Below are 16,024 nucleotides of genomic sequence, written 5' to 3' on the forward strand. Positions count from 1 at the left end.
TATACCTTTGCACCAGGGCAGTGCCTTGCCAAATTAGAGCGGTGCTGGCTTATATCYGCTTTGTTAGTTTAAGTGACTTCACAAATTTGGAAGGCGATGGTGGAATCGGACCTTTATGCACTGTGCTTGTTAAGCCTGGTGTTGCTGCATCGGGTTTGTTTCATGTTTAACTTGTGTATGTTTCTCTAGCCAAAGGGGCCGGTTCAGCTGCGTGTTAAGAAATAAACACCTATTTTGGCCATTTAAAAGAATTCAGTCTTTGTGAGATAGTGTTTGTGTTATATGTGTCCCCAAATCATGACTTGCTGGCAGCRTGCTGCCTTGAAGACTTTTTGGAAAGTCTTAAAAGAAAGAAAGTAAATGAAAGTCTTGAAAGAAAGAAAGAAAGCAAATAGTGCTATAGTCAGGGTTGACCTAGAAAGGAAGTTTGATGTTGTTTGTAGCAAATTACTGGCTAGACTAGGCTGTTGAAAGATGGCAACGACCATTTGAAATGTCAGTCTGAGTAGCAAAGAGGACTTTAGGTTTTGATCCCGGCCTTTCCACTTGGGGAGAAATATTATTATGTCTGTTTCCCCAGATATAGGATGGGCAAAATAATATTTGCTCTCTTAATGTTTTGACTTTTGAGAAGGCAAGGCCTAGTTCTCATCTCTAAAGAGAGCATGTTAGTATTAAAGTTAAGTAAAACTAGGGGCGGGGGTTGTTCGTTTGTTTGTTTTTTTTTTTAAGTAAGAATTGGTAACTAACTAACCAGATCAGCATAGTGGTCCATTTTGTCCATGACTTGGACAGTGACCTGTAGCAGTATCCTATCTCCATCAGTGGCCATAAGCAGATGCCTGGAAAGAATAAGAAACAGGCAAGCGTGTATGTTGTTTCCATGTAAGGCTTTTCCAATTTCGGACTCTTCACAACTCAAGAAAATCATAAGAACTAATGTGATAGCCTAACAKAGGAATGGATCCTTCCCCTGAGTTTATGTTGTTTTACGCCAGCATGTGTTTTGTGTGTCCCATCTATAGCAGAGGAGTACTGGTGTGTGAAGTATTTATTGCAAGTTACCTGTTACATATGTGGAAGATGGTGGTACCAGTGTTCAGGGTTTGCTCTGCCTCTGCCCAAAGGCAGATTCCGCTTGRAATCCCCCTTGCTGTTCCTCAGGGGGGTCTGCAGCAGCAGTGCCCTTTCCATTCATCATGTTCACTTCAATATAACCACTGTTTCAGTGGAATTCTTGATAGTAGCGGTTTTGCTCACATGTTGGGCCTACCGAGTTGCCTTAGTTTTCCATGCAGTGGACCTAGCATAAAGTATACCTAATTTTGTCTGTTTTCTTGCTTCAGAAGGAGTCTGTATGTAAGATAAGTGTCTTTTACACAGTTTTCCATTGTTTCTCTCTCTCTTTTGCTGGAACAAACCAATATATGCTGTTTTCTCCAGAGAGCAAGACTTGTTACCTGTATTAGTGATTTGCATTAATTGTTCCCCAGAGTTTTTAATTTCTACAGGAAATTCTCCTGCAGAGCCATGAACACAACAAAACATATAGCTATCTTTATTAATTCTGTCACATCTCAATATATCTGAATACGCTGATTTAACAAGGCTGTTCAAGTAAGCAAAGGTGTACCTATTTATATATGTTTTTATGGTCGAACATCTGTGTAATGGGAATTAAGGATAGTCTGAGAAACAGATATGCTTGCTTTTTCCTTTCTAGCTACCTGAAAAATGAAGGACTAGAGGAAAAATAGAGATACCAGGTCCATGTTACCATTAAGTGGCATAATGATTTTTTGTTTGAAACATGTTTTTCTTTTCTGTGTTGTTTAAAAGAATAATTTTTACATGTTTGCCCATAATACACACTTCTATTGGACCATTGGTTGTGTAAACAGTTCATGAAACAATTGTCCTCATTTAAAATAGCCTGGAAGCAATTCTTTCATCTTCTGTGGCAAGGTTGGATATTTGGAAACCTGTACACCTGTCAGAACCATTAGTGTTGCTACAGAGCAACATTGCTATAAATGTGTCACAGATTAAAGAAGAGGAAAGAAAGTGTTTTGCCATGCTCAGAAAATCAGCTAATTGTGATAGACTTTGTATGTTGAGGAGATGAATACCATCTTCTTTGTAATACTTCAGTAATAAGTAATATATAGTAGTAGTATAGCACAGTGATAGAGCAGCTGTACAGCTTTTCTTTTGCCTGTGTGTGCATGGTTGAGAAATGTTGATACCGGTGGCATGTAACTGTTAGTTTAGGAACCTTAGACTTTTTCAAAAAGTTTAGTCAAAGAGTAAGGCTAAAACCAGAAAGATTAACCCCGACTAAGACAGTTACAGACAATTGACCCATAGAAGGCATGTTAAAATGAATACTTTGAGCCATAACAGTTCAGCATTTGGTTAATAAGCAGGTGATATTATATAGTAATAAAGGAATCATTTTATTTACCTCTTGAATGGAAAATGTAGCTCAGCAGACTAAGGCTGCACTGTGTAGAAGTTTTTTGAGGTGCCATGTTAATGATCTACCTCATGGATAATACAAAAATAGTAGACGGCTTCTCAGGAGGAGTTTGAGCCTGTCTTTCTGATCATCTATGCCCTTCCTTTTTTCTTCTTTGTGTCCTTCAATCAAAATGCTGAAAATCTGTTTCTCTCATCCGTCTTGTTGAAATATACGTGCCACTTGCAACTTTTTCACATTTGTCCATCATGTTCAGTGGCAGAATTTTTCTGTAAATATGYGTTCCTTATAGGAGATAGCATTCATGATCCTTAGAGGACCCTGTTGGAGGTCTTACTTGCTTTGCAAATTGATGAATATTTGGTAGAACACACTGAGATTCAGAGACTTTTRAAGTTCAATACTTCGGGCTACAGTTGTTACAAAGTCAATAGTCTTCTAATTGGAGGCATTCTTTCCTGACTACAGTAAATAGTTGTTCTCTTTAGCTACTGCCCTCAACATTTCGCACCCACACGATCATAACAAACACRTCTCCATCAGATTCTGACTGCAAYWYSSYMGCTGCSRCAGCKRSSRWRTTAATACCTGTGTGCACCCATGTTCCTCCTTGCCCCTTTAGAGGATGGTATGCTCCACTTCTTGTTAAAGTAGGTTAGATGGTTTCTAAAATCTTTAAAAGCCTGTACAGCTCATGATGAAGTAGTTTGCTGTATATTTTGGAAGGATGTAAAATCTCAGTTCACGGGATTATTTTAAATTAAATGATTCTAGGAGGTCTCAGTGCTGAGTTTTGAGGAAGGCTGAGGGTGGATGCTGTGGCAGAGCGCAACTACCTCTCCCCTCCCCTGCCCCCCCTCCCCCCATTTTGGGCCCAGCTGACCACAAATAACTGACAGCACCCAGTGCTGACCAGGAGGAACTAGGAGATACTGGTTGCAACTGGCGAGRCCAGAAACAGGCATGAGATCAGCAGAACATGTATATTTTCCCCAGCAGGTCATGAGGTCAGCAAAAAGATGCATTTCCCCAATAGGGCATGAGGTCAGCAAAAAAAGGKACATCTCCACACCAAATATCATATGGTCATGAGTCAAACTGCGTGCCCATAAATAGCGCTGCAGCCTAGAGCCCGTTGAGCTCTCCTGCACGGCAGTGCGCTGCATGGCGGAGAATGTCCCCTTGAGTTGGGACACCTCTCAAGGTTACTCTCCAGGAGTTAAGGGAACCTCTGACAAGAAACCGTTGGAGAGGTAAGAAACCGAGACTTGGGCAATACCAAATGCACAGTAAGATTTGCTTGCTGTGACTACACTGTATCACCATCTTCAATAAATTCGTTTGCAATAAACCCAGAATTAATACCCCCTCCCCACCCCCTGGCAACAATTTGGCAGAGTCGGCAGGATGTTGGCTAGTGACCTCATAACAACCTACTTACGGAGGCATGGAGTGGAGGAATCCCCCAAGTTCTCACCCAAACGGGTTCATGATCATTGGTATGGTTGGGGGGACTTGGAAAGGCAGCTAAACTTAGCTAGGGATAAGAGTAAGAACGGCTGAAATAAAGGCGTAATTCTAAAAATGCCGGGGGCTTATTTGGAGGCAGCTTATGCTTACAGGGAACAGCGAGATAAAGAACTAGCTACCCTCCAAAATGAACCGTAGGCTCCAAAACAGTGAGGTCTGCTACTGCAGATAGGAAACGATCGCACCAAAGAACAATTGAAGGTTGAACAAGATAAAAGGAGGGCAGTGGAAAAGAAGTTTGAGGTGATGCTGGTGAGGCAGTCTAAAACTTTTGACCCTATCAAAATATGCCGAGTGCTCACTGACCCAGAAACTTGGGATGGGGACATCTAGTTTGATCCAGATAATGATCAACATTCCCCCCCTTCTTCCCCCCCCCCCAGTTGGGAATGGAGAAGGAGATACAGAAGATGATCTGTTGATAAAAAGGATAGCCCCCATAGTAAAACATGAAATCACTATGGGACCCCAAGGAAGCAACTGGCAGAAGGCTACTTGTACCACCCCATTTGAACCCTTGCACATAGCGAGTCTCCAGGAGAAATTCTGTTGGAAACCTGGAGAAACAGAGACAGAATGGGTAATAAGAATAAACAAACTGGGAGGAGATAGGATAATGTTGGACAGGACGGAGGTAGAAGGATTCTGGGGACCAGGATTTTTCCTCACGGAAGGCTCTCCTGACAACCCCGCTCCACCGGGGGGGGGGGGGTCACCTTCATTCTCTGACTTCCTGGGCTGCCTTTTGGGCAGGAGGAATCGATCCCTGTGAGCAGGGGGAGCCGTTAGTTATCCCTGTCCACACCTTAATGGTATTGACTGAGGCAGTAAATGAGACTGCCTGTCTACAAGTGAACGGGGACGGCTAGGCCACTCGCCTATGTCGTACCCAGTGGACCCGGCATACCTAAAGCCATTGATAAGAGGATTGCCACGTATCTTGAAGGCGTACTTAATTCAACAGCAGGAGGAGATAGAGCACGTCGGACAGCATAATAGGGCAATCCAGGATCCTCAGCAGCAGCAACAACCCCTCCCCACACCCACGTGGGCTGACCTCTTACACTGAGTGGTCACCTGTGGATGGGAAATACGATGGGATGAGCCCATGCCACCATCCTGGCCCCGGCACTTGCCAGATAAGGAAAGTGGTCAGAACCTCAGTCGAGAGGGAAGGGAAGTCCTTCCCACAGGCAGAAAGGGAAAGAAGAAATCAGCTATGGCACACAGCACTGCAGTTAGGTATACCTAGAGCTGCTTTACACGGGCAGACGAGAGGGACAATTGCTAATCTAATAGATGCCTTTYGGCATGTGTCCCCTGCAGGGCAGGAAAAAAGATTAGATAAAGGTGAAAGGAAACAGGAGGGCACTACTCCCACTGCACCTCCATGCACGAATAACGCCTTCTCCCATCTCCGGGAGGAGCTAAAGGCTGTAGAAGCAAAAAACTAGTGGGTCCTGGATGAGTTTTGGGCCTCCCCCTCCGGAGGATAGAGGCCTTCCAGTGGGACCCTGTGGAAGGACCCCACATCTACCTTCTGTTAGGGACTCATCAAATCCCAACCAAATTCCTTACTGACACAGAGGCTTAGATGTCCACCCTCTTAATGGTGGCAGCAAAGAGGGCAGGGGTCGCCTCTGGGAGGAGGACAGCAAGACTGCCCAAATCAGGCTGCTGAGGATTGCCCCTCCTCTGCCAGACTGTAAAATCACTCACATGTCCCAATACCCTCTATCTGCTGCAGCTGGGAGAGGAGTCTGCAACGTAATACAGAATCTATTACAGAGAGGGATCATCTTCAAAACCCCTTCCCCCTATAACTCCCCAGTGTGGCCAGTTAAGAAGCCAGACGGCAGCTGGAGGATGACTATCGACTGTCAAAAATTGAACTCAGATACGGGACCATTAACTTCAGCGGTGTCAAATATTGCTGTCCTCATTGCCACACTGCAAGCGGCCAGTCACACGTGAATGGCCATACTAGATGTTAAGGATATGTTCTTTATGATTCCCCTAAGGGAAGAGGATAAACCGAGATTTGCATTTACATGAGGAGGAGTCCGGTATGCCTTCAACCGACTACCGCAGGACTATAAATGCTYATCCACTATTGCCCACACAGTCCTCCATGAGATGCTCCACCGGAGAGTAAACTTATAAAAGAGGAAATAACCACTGTATATATTTATGACACAGAGACAAGAGGTGACCGCACCACCACTCTGTGAAAGCATTGGAAGTTTGACTGTGGTCATGGGGTGGAAGTGTGGCGGACCACAACTAGCCCCTCCCGCCTTATCTCGGGCCCCAGCTGACCACAAATAACTGACAGCACCCAGTGCTGACCAGGAGGAACTAGGCGATACTGGTTGCAACTGGTGAGGCCAGAAACAGGCATGAGATCAGCAGAACATGTATATTTTCCCCAGCAGGTCATGAGGTCAGCAAAAAAGGTATATCTCCACACCAAATATCGTATGACCATGAGTCAAACTTCGTGCCCATAAATAGCGCTGCAGCCTAGAGCCCGTTGAGCTCTCCTGCACGACAGTGCGCTGCATGGTGGAGAATGTCCCCTTGRGTTGGGACACCTCTCAAGGTTACTCTCCAGGAGTTAAGGGAACCTCTGACAAGAAACCGAGACTTGGGCAATACCAAATGCACAGTAAGATTTGCTTGCTGTGACTACACTGTATCACCATCTTCAATAAATTCGTTTGCAGTAAACCCAGAGTTAATACCCCCCCCACACACCCCCGGTGACAGATATGCACTAAGAAACTGAAGCAGCCATCTTTGATAGGGATGAGGATATAGCTAATGGAGGGAAGTTATTTTGTCAGGTGCTGGAGCAGGTGAAAATTTACAGGATAAGATCTTGAATTATGCTGAGAACATACAAAGTTTAGGTCAGGAAGTGGTCTGTGTGTGCAAAATTAACCTGGAGCTTTTATTTGTGTTGCTGTGTTCTTGTGCTGCTTTGTGCTTTTTTTTTTCCACCTAGCACTATTCACACAACATGGGGAGCCGGGGTATGTAGACCAGGTCATTCAAGCTGTGGCCATTGTGTACCTATGTTCCACTTGGATAATTCATATATAGCCCATAGGTAGCACTGTTCTTTCCTGGAGCAGCTGAGTACACAGTAAGCTGTGTGAGTCTGTAGAGAGACTGAACTGTTGTGGTAGGAGCAGTGTCCTGACTTTCTGTTCCTAGAAGGCTTTAGGTCTATCTCCTATCATGTCTCAGATGTGCAACTTGTCACGTGTGGCAGGGCCCTTGGGAGAAATGGCACCAGTACAATATCAAAAAGCCTACAGCCACTTCTTGTGTTTTCCTAAGTGTTGCCCTGGATAAAGAACTGCCAGGAGGAGACTGTGTGAATCCTTCCAATAGCAGCAGTAGCTCCTCACAGACTTTTTTTTTTTTTTCTTTTTTCCTGGGACAGATATGGAGTACCTATGGTGTGTGTTGGCTGCCCTTGAGCAGTAAGCCCAATTCTACGAACTGTGCTGTCTGCTGTTTGTGTCTGCTGTACATGCACATCAGGCTTCGCCACATAAATGGCACTCTTCAGTCACAGAATCACAGAATGGTTGGGGTTGGAAGGGACCTTTAGAGCTTGTCTAATCCAACCCCCAGCACAAGCAGGGTCACTTGGAGCAGGCTGCTCAGGACCCTGTCCAGACGGCTTTTGAGTATCTCCAAGGATAGAGACCCCACAACCTCTGGGCAACCTGTTCCAATGCTCGGTCGCCCTCACAGTAAAAAAGTTTTTTCCTTATGTTCAGACAAAACCTCCTGTGTTTCGCTTTGTGCCTGTTGCGTCTCGTCCTATCACTAGGCACTACTGCAAGGAGTCTGGCCCTGTCCTCTTTCACCCTCCCTTCAGGTATTTAAACTCATTGATAAGAACCCCCCCTCGGTCTTCTCTTCTCCAGGCTAAGCAGTCCCAGCCCTCTCCGCCCTTCCTCGTATGAGAGATGCTCTTGTCCCTTAATCATCTTAGTAGCCCTTCACTGGACTCGCTCCACTAGTTCCATGTGTCTTATACTGGAGAGCCTGGAATTGGATGTAGTACTCCAGGTAAACTCCAGGCATTGAGAGAAACTAAGCAGCCTGCCTTGCAGGTTGGGTGCTACTGAAGTAACCTTCTTCCAAATATGATCTGATTTTTTTTTTCATAGCCGCTTTTTCTGCTCTGGTATTTGAGGTGCGTGGCATACTCTGTCAGATTCTTAACTAGCATGCTACTGTTACTTTTTCACCAGGTGAAAGATCTTCTGGCTGTATGCACAGGTTCACCAAATCATTTTGCRTGTATGTCACAGAGTAACCTCATCATACTCTCAAATATGATCCTGAAAGTAAGTGTAGTAGTATTCAGAAAAAATATTTAAAGCTACATTTCACACCTCATTCAGTGTTTGAGCTGTTTGAGGTTTATTAAAAACTATTTAAAGATGAAGGGTTTTTTTTTTCCTTTTTATAAACTCTAATGTAACAACAGAAATATTTGAGATACGAAGAGCATATACAAAGGCACTGTTTTTCTTCATCGTTTTTGTTTGTTCAGCATTTCAGCCTTAATTTGGCACTTCAGCACAAAGCTTAAATGGCAGCAGCAAAAGTTTTTGGAACTTTTACAAGTGTAGCTGGTAAGAAGTGGCTTGGAGTAACCCTTATGGATAGTGCTGATTGCTATATTTCATCAGTGGGATAAAGTGCCAAAAAAATTTAAAAGCTGGGATTTATCTGTGTGAGAAGATTCTATTCTTACATTTAGTGTTCTCTCTTACTGCGTCAGTGCATTTATTCTGGAATGATTTTTTTTTTTTTTTAGTCTTAAATCCATTTTAAGTGACCTTGTTGTTCCTTTGTCTTTTGGTTCATACTAATGGTCAGAAGTCACTTACTTATTTATTCTTACATATAAGACATACAGGTCACCTGCACTGTCACTATTATTTCTCCTGCTCTTTATATATATGTTACACCATATATACAATATTTACAAACATAACTTTTGTTAAGCTTAACTATGATACAAAAACAAAAAAATACATTTCAGGATTTTATTAACACTGATTTCAAAGGTAATATAGTTATAGCATTTACTAATTAAAATACCCTGATATTTGCAGGGGAGTGAAAAGAGGAACAAATATAAGTTATTGGTTTTGTTTTCTTAATATGACTGTAAAACATTTTTTCCAGTGGCTTGTCTAACTGCCAGTCAGTCAAAAAAATTTTTTAAAGAAAACTTAAAGCTAATACAGGATGAACCACATTGTAAGTTTTGTATGTAAACTCCAAAAATACATTAATCTGCCTGCTATTTCCCTAGCAAATTCATTTATTTGGCAGAGACTGTTTGGAGGTTTCCTGGAGGGTTCTCTGTGGGATGGTGCTCTGTGATCTGCCTTGCCTGAATAACCGTTATGCAGGATCTCCATTGCTTTGTGGCATTTTGTGATCAGGAATCCTAACCAGGGTTTGATCCTCACATAATTTTTTTAGTATGGTTGAGACTGACCAGTCAGAGCAGCCAGACTGTCAAATTGTACCTGTCTGTCAYTGAGAAAACAATCTCTTTAAATGTACTTTTAAAGAAGGAAATAGCTTTTATAGTAAACAGCTTTTATGAAATACTTAGCATGTTTAAACGTTTGAAAAATAATTCCCATCATTGAGTTTCATAGGTAGATACACAAGAGAGATTTAAAATATAAGACTTTAACATCCTACTTGTTTTCAAGGTTTTGGATGTTTTTTAAATTAATGGTAATGTTATAAGGGGCCGCAGACAAGAATGCACCCAAGGACACAGTTCTCGCAACTGTGATTGGTACATCCTAGAGGAGTGCAGATAAACCAGCAGAAACCAGTTGAAACCAAGATAAGGAACTAGACAGCTTTTGCAAACAAAGAGATGAGCCAAGCCGAGACCATATATGGAAGAGAGACTCAGGTTCATGGAAAGACACTAAGAGGCACCTCTTCAGCAACCACTAGAGACCACCAGAGACCCCCACAGAAGCCCCTCAGAGACTCAGACCGCATGCGTAATGACTATGCAAATATGATAATTAGTTCCAGGAAATAGAATGAATATGTATAATCATTCTGGGAAATTTAATGCATATGTATGTAACAGAGCAATATAAACTTTGACTACTGCAACATACGGGATGCACGTTGGGCAGAGAGATCCCCCATGCATGTGGYGCTGTAATAAAGAGAATGCCTGCTTCTTAATGCTACATTGGTGTTAAGGAGTTTTATTCCCGATTTCGGTGACAGTAATATTGTATTTCATTTCAGTAAGGATTAAGAGAGTTGCTCCGTAATGGTTATAATCCTTTGTGTTCAACATGTTCGGAGTATTGTACAAATATTAACTAATCTGCACTTCTGTGAGGTAGTTGGGGACACTGAGACAGAGAGGTTGAGTTATTCAAGGTCAGTATTTTAGTAAATATTGGATCCAGGATTAAAGCTATCCTTAGTCTAGTAAAGAGCATGATTTCCTGTTTCTCACCCTGATGTCTTTTCTTTCCTTGATCTTACAGCTTCATCAATTTCTGCTGCAGACAAGCACACAATTCTAATACTGCTATACAATTAAATAGGAGAGTTTTACTGATAAAGAATAAAAGATGATTCATACCTTTGTAATAATTATTTCTAGCAGAATTTTAGTTTTGGGCCGTGTTGCTTTGGTTAATTATTGTTGAAGAGACTTTGTATTAACTTTTAAACAAGAAATTCATTTTGTGTTACTGAAGGAAAGCAAGAAAGAAGATGTATTTCAGTTTTTATTGCAGCACAAGTATGAATTACACCTGGGCTAGTACTTGGATTATAGGTCTGAACTGTGCTGCTAAATAAGGACATCTAAAAGGAGAGAGTTACGTAATACTTGAATGTTGTCGTGTTTTCCAGAAAATTGACTTCAAGTGAAGGTACACATTGATAAATTGACAGTCTTAGCAGTATAAGCTGAGTATCTTTGTTCTTCTACTAGAGGAAAAGGTGTGCATTTGGACCTGAAAACTTGTTCCTTCAGTAGCCRACATCAGAATTTTGGTATGGTGGATTTAGTGAGACGAGAGCAGAAGCAGGTCCATGCCCTGTGAGTGGATTTTTATTACTGTATTAAATATTAATTAAGGATAGCTGGTCTTGATGTAGGATTTCAGACAGAACTTAGATGTAGAAATTGTTTGTTATCCATCCTCTGGTAGGAGTTCTGCTTATTAGTCTCTCTCTTTGTCCTTTAGCACCTCTGTACAAAACGTGTGCCATGCTCTCCATCCTYCATAAGCAGCCTTGAGTCAGACTTCCAGCACATCATCTCCAAACCTGTCAAGCAGTAACTTAAGATGATTTTTGTCGTGCCTTTTCTCAATTTCATTAAGAATTATTTTCAATCTGGCTTCTATCCTTTCCACTTAATTGAAATTTACCTCACAAGATGTAACATGCTTTTGACCTGTTCCTCAAGAGCATATGTCTTCAACTTTACTTGTTTTTGGCTGCTTGTTGGCCCCGTTTATCACGCTGTTGTTGCTTTATGTGCTGTTCTTCCTTGACTTTCAGAACACTCTTCTTTTTGTTCTTGAAGACATTCTCTAATCTAGTCACTAGTTGGGTGTCATCCTTTTCTCCTCTTTCTGGGGAAGTGTGACAGGTCTATCTGGTTCTTAAATTTCTTGGGGTCGCCCACTCAGAGGATGGCAACTCTCAATTTTGCCTTTCTTTTCCTAACTTTTCTCACTTAACTCAAATTTGTTTTTCAGCTTCCCTGTCTGACACCCTTGTACAGAAATYTTTCTTTCAACTTTAACTTAGGATGACCCAAAATACTTTCCTACCATTTCTGTCCTTTTCTCTCATTTTTAGAAGGGAGAAAAAAAATCTACTGTCATCTTTTCTGTCTTTCCCCACCCAAACTCTGGATATCTATTATACTTCCCCATCTGCTTTGCTCCTTACTCCCAGGCTTACCTTTCTGCGCAGCTAACCTACTTTATGTATGTGTCTTCCTTGCATCCTGTCTTTATTTCTGTAATCTCCTTTCCTCTGTCCTTCCAACAACATTCTCCTCAAGTCTGCAAAACAGTGCAAAACAATATAGTAAATTATATTTTTCTAATGGTAAATTGACTGTGCCAACACCCTGTTGAATCCCTCTTTGGCATCCCCCTTTTCAGCTGCATCAAGTTTGGCACCTGTCCTCTTCAAATAAYTTTTACATTTATACTGTCATCCATTATCCAGTGTTGTCTGTTATTGCCATTCTGTTTTTCTTGTGCTTTGGTTGGGATCTTAATCTCTGTGTGCTACTAGTTTGAAGAAGCTTTTTGCAAGACGTATTTTTCTCTTTCAGTATCCTGACCACCTTCTGAGTCTGCAGGATCATTACCTTTTTATTAAATCTCTTCTGTTCTTCTTGTCAAAGTCTTTCCTCTTTGATGTCTGCAATAAATTAACTAAAAAAGCAATTTATTATTTTTTTCCATTTTTTAAATAAACTAGCTGGCCTTTTTGTTTTATCATGCTGTTTGCTTTCTCAGTCACAGCAATATGGATTATTGTTTATTTGTGTTTAAGTGGCAGTTAGGAATCCATGCCCTGTTGTGCTTCTTTCGAGTATTTCTGTCTTCAAGGGCCAAGCATACCTCTGGTTGTGGGTTTTTTGTTTTTGTTTTTCAGCATCATTCATCTTAAGTGTAGGTTCTAAGTAGTACAGAGGTAAATGTTCTTTGCTCTGTAGAAGCCACCTGTCTAAATTATTAGTGAGGCAGCTTAGTACAGCAGCGTGGGGGTAATTTTGTACTGATGTTGCCAATATGTGTTGGTTATATACCTAAAAATAGGAAGGGTTGATGTTAAATTTTTCAAACTGTCAGTATATCATTTTCACAAGGGATGGAATTTTTTTGAGGGCTTAGGGGAAGGACAAATTTTGCTCAAGGTTCTCTCGTTTTATTATTGTAAGATTTATAGTATTGCCAAGCCCCTAATTTGGACAGATCCCAGATCTGGCATCTCTCATTCACTTGGAGTGCAGAGCTTGCTCTCTCTAGTTTTCCAGCTTTAACTCCAAAGGTGGAAAAAACAGCTTTTGAACTATTTTTTGAAAGGATTAGTTTATTCAGTTCTTACTTCAAAATTATAAAGTAAGGAATGTTTTAAGGAGACACTGAGGTTTCCATATATTTACTCTACGTGCCAGGATATGGTTTTCAGTTTTAGAGCACTAACGTATTTTTACTGAATGTAACCAGCTGACTCCCTGCCCCGTCAAATTCTCTTTGTCTGCCTCGGTTTCCCGCCTCCGTAGACTTAGAGCTGTTACCTTTTGCCCCAGATCCACCCATTCTGACACTAAAATGAAGCCCTGACCGAAGAAAACGTTCCAGGAACAGTTTATCCTTTGCTGGTTGATACAGATTCTCCAGCGCCATCCTTCTTCAGCGCTGCTGAGTCCAAACGTCTTCCCAGCCACTCTGAGCTGCACTGAGCACTCTGCAGCTCTTTTTTTCTTATTACCTGAACAGCTTTGGTAGATGGCCACAYGGGGGTGAATGATACCCGTCCTCTGCGCTGTCTCTTGAGCCCCACACTCCAGTACCTGCTGTGGTTGATGCTTGTACTGCGTTTTTGCCCTGTTTAGTTTTAGAGGTACCTAATCAGGTGTGTTACGTACCAGTTCTCAGCAGCCTTATCACTGAATCACTGATTCCTTATATAGAGAAAAGAATAGACACAATTTCAAGACAATTTGATCATGACCACCTAAGGGGAGGTATAATTTTTAACTTGTAGCAGGGTTGAAATGACTGGGGACAAAGTGTAGGCAAATGATTCACGTCATTACAAAACAAGGCTCTGAGCTACAGCATTTTTAGCACTGCCGTTACAACTCCTAGTACRTTGGGTAGCTTCAGGGCACTGAACTTCTGCTTGTCGAGCTATTTGGTTCCTCTCCTAGTTTTCATCTGGCTGACAACTGTGCATGTTTTGCTTTTTGCCAGATTCCTGTTTTGCACATGTCCCTTGTAGCCTAGCGCAACAGAAACAAAGTCCTAATAGGGACTGCTTTAAATGCATGTTCATATTTCTCCTCCCCTGGTCTTCCCTTCTCTGCCGTGCCTTCCCCCACACCCCTAATTCCATTAATATTTATTGAACAAGAGCCAGTATTCCAGCATTATCCTCAAATTCAGAATGAGATTTTTCTGGCTGTGTTTGCAGTTAATGTGGAAGACAACAGAGTTTAGAAATGCACTTAAAAAAAGAAAAAAAGCCTTTTCATATCCAACACACTGCATCAATTGTATTAAGTATAAATAGGCCTAGAAAGAACAGAACATATGTAAGAAAATATTTTATGTACTGTTGCTGGAAGGCAGACAAACGTAAAATTGTTGGTTGATTGAATAAATTAAAATTTTCTGAGCTTCAACTTATATAAACTCATTTTTAACATTGTTTCTTCAAATTTTATGTGGAAAAATGAGTTACTTTCTTCAGCTTACAGGTTCATTTACAGGAGAAGCAGTAAGATATAAAAAGCAAATGAAAAGATTTGCAAAATATGATAGAACCATGTTGACAGTTAGACACTAATAATTTACAGATTAAGCATTGGTTAGGAAATGTATAAACTTCTACCTTCAGTCCCCCAGTAAAGTTTTGCAAACGTAGACTTCGTGGGCGAACTGAAAAATTGGGAGGGGAGAGGAGACAATGAAGAATTCGGATACATTTGCATTGTTTTATTAGACCCCAAACTAAATATTTTCTTTTTGTTGTTGTTCAGGGTATCGAACCTATTCGTAACCTTTATAAATTGACTTAAAAATTAAAAAGCCCAAACAAAGAGGAGAATATTTCTGTTCTTCCAAATTAATTTTTTTTTTTTTTTCTGGTCAGAATGTATCTGCTGACTTCTGCCGTAATCTGCACGTACTTTTACTCTCTCTGAGCCCTTTCTGGGCGTATTTCAAGACTTTTCTCTGGCGATGGGGAAGGCTGACTAGTATCAGTTTCCAGTTTGCATGGGGTTCTGGCTAGTTTTGACCATAAGGTAGTTGCCAGCAGACAATTTTGATGACTATGTGAAGCGGATGGATGGTATCCATCTTGTTAAGAGGCCAAGGGTTATTTTGGACCCTGGAAACCTATCTGCATTCTTTAACTGTAGAAGTGCTTCTTTGGCAGGTTTTGTGGAAGACGGTTTGACAAAGCAGTCTATAGAAGCTGGCCCTGTGGTGTGCATATGCTTTTCTTCCTCTAAGAAAATATGAGAACACATTTTAGCAAAGGAGCCATCAACCTATCAGATGCCCCCAAATACGTAGTCACAGAAAAATGTTTTAATTGTTTTGTATTCAGTATGCATTTATTTATTCCATCAGTCTCTCCTCCATAGTTTTTCTTAGTCTTTTTTGCTATCCATCTAATTCAGGGCTCTCTAATTTTCCTCTCTACTCTCTGACAGTAGAAATGGGCTATCTCACGTTTCTGACTCACCTACATTTTTCAGATAAATGAAAAGGTAGTTTTTCAAATTTAAACAGTTGGATTGCCTTTTTGTTTAACCAGGATAAGCATCCGTGGTGCTCTGGGGAATGGAGAATGATCTAAAATAAACCTAGTTGTTCTTTGTTGTTTATCTGTTTCCTTTTGCATCTGTCTTAGTATTTATTGCTACCATCTGCATTTCATTTCAGGTTGTCTGATGTCTTATTCTGCATGTTTTGTGCCTATTGTCTTTACATAGCCTTGGGCTGTAATATCATCATTTGCCTACAAGAGATCCATTTCTATCTGTAACAAAATGAATTGCATTCATCTGTGTAATTCATTTCTAATGAATGCCTTGCTCCTCATTAAACAGTGATTTACCTTTGTTTCCTTTTTCTACACTGTCAACACTAACCATTTTGAGGTCCTGTGGAGAGATGCTAATTTGAGAAAGTAAAAGTCAGTGCAACTGAG

General features: G+C 41.2%; 2 protein-coding genes across 7 annotated transcripts in view; both read left to right on the forward strand.

Moving 5' to 3' along the window:
• The window catches only part of AGBL4 (ATP/GTP binding protein like 4), a 950,635-nt gene that overhangs the window by 555,657 nt on the left and 378,954 nt on the right, over nucleotides 1–16,024 (forward strand). The gene's annotated exons all lie outside the window — the stretch shown is intronic.
• Nucleotides 1–16,024, forward strand: part of BEND5 (BEN domain containing 5) — a 36,840-nt gene that overhangs the window by 2,184 nt on the left and 18,632 nt on the right. The window contains exon 1 of one of the 6 annotated variants that reach the window (XM_026086960.1): nucleotides 3,620–3,732. The exons of 2 other annotated variants lie outside the window; for them this stretch is intronic. Coding sequence is in view for 1 of the 4 variants with exons in the window: in XM_026086956.1 (XP_025942741.1) it covers nucleotides 8,335–8,379 (45 nt within the window). In the remaining 3 variants the exon portion in view is untranslated. Of the gene's footprint in view, nucleotides 1–3,619; nucleotides 3,733–8,262; nucleotides 8,380–11,059; nucleotides 11,148–16,024 lie in introns of those variants that run through there. 3 more of the 6 variants (XM_026086956.1, XM_026086957.1, XM_026086958.1) reach the window with 3 other exon arrangements.

Source organism: Apteryx rowi, unplaced genomic scaffold (assembly GCF_003343035.1).
Source record: "Apteryx rowi isolate R43461 unplaced genomic scaffold, aptRow1 scaffold_7, whole genome shotgun sequence".
In the NCBI taxonomy this organism is placed as follows: Eukaryota; Metazoa; Chordata; class Aves; order Apterygiformes; family Apterygidae; genus Apteryx; species Apteryx rowi.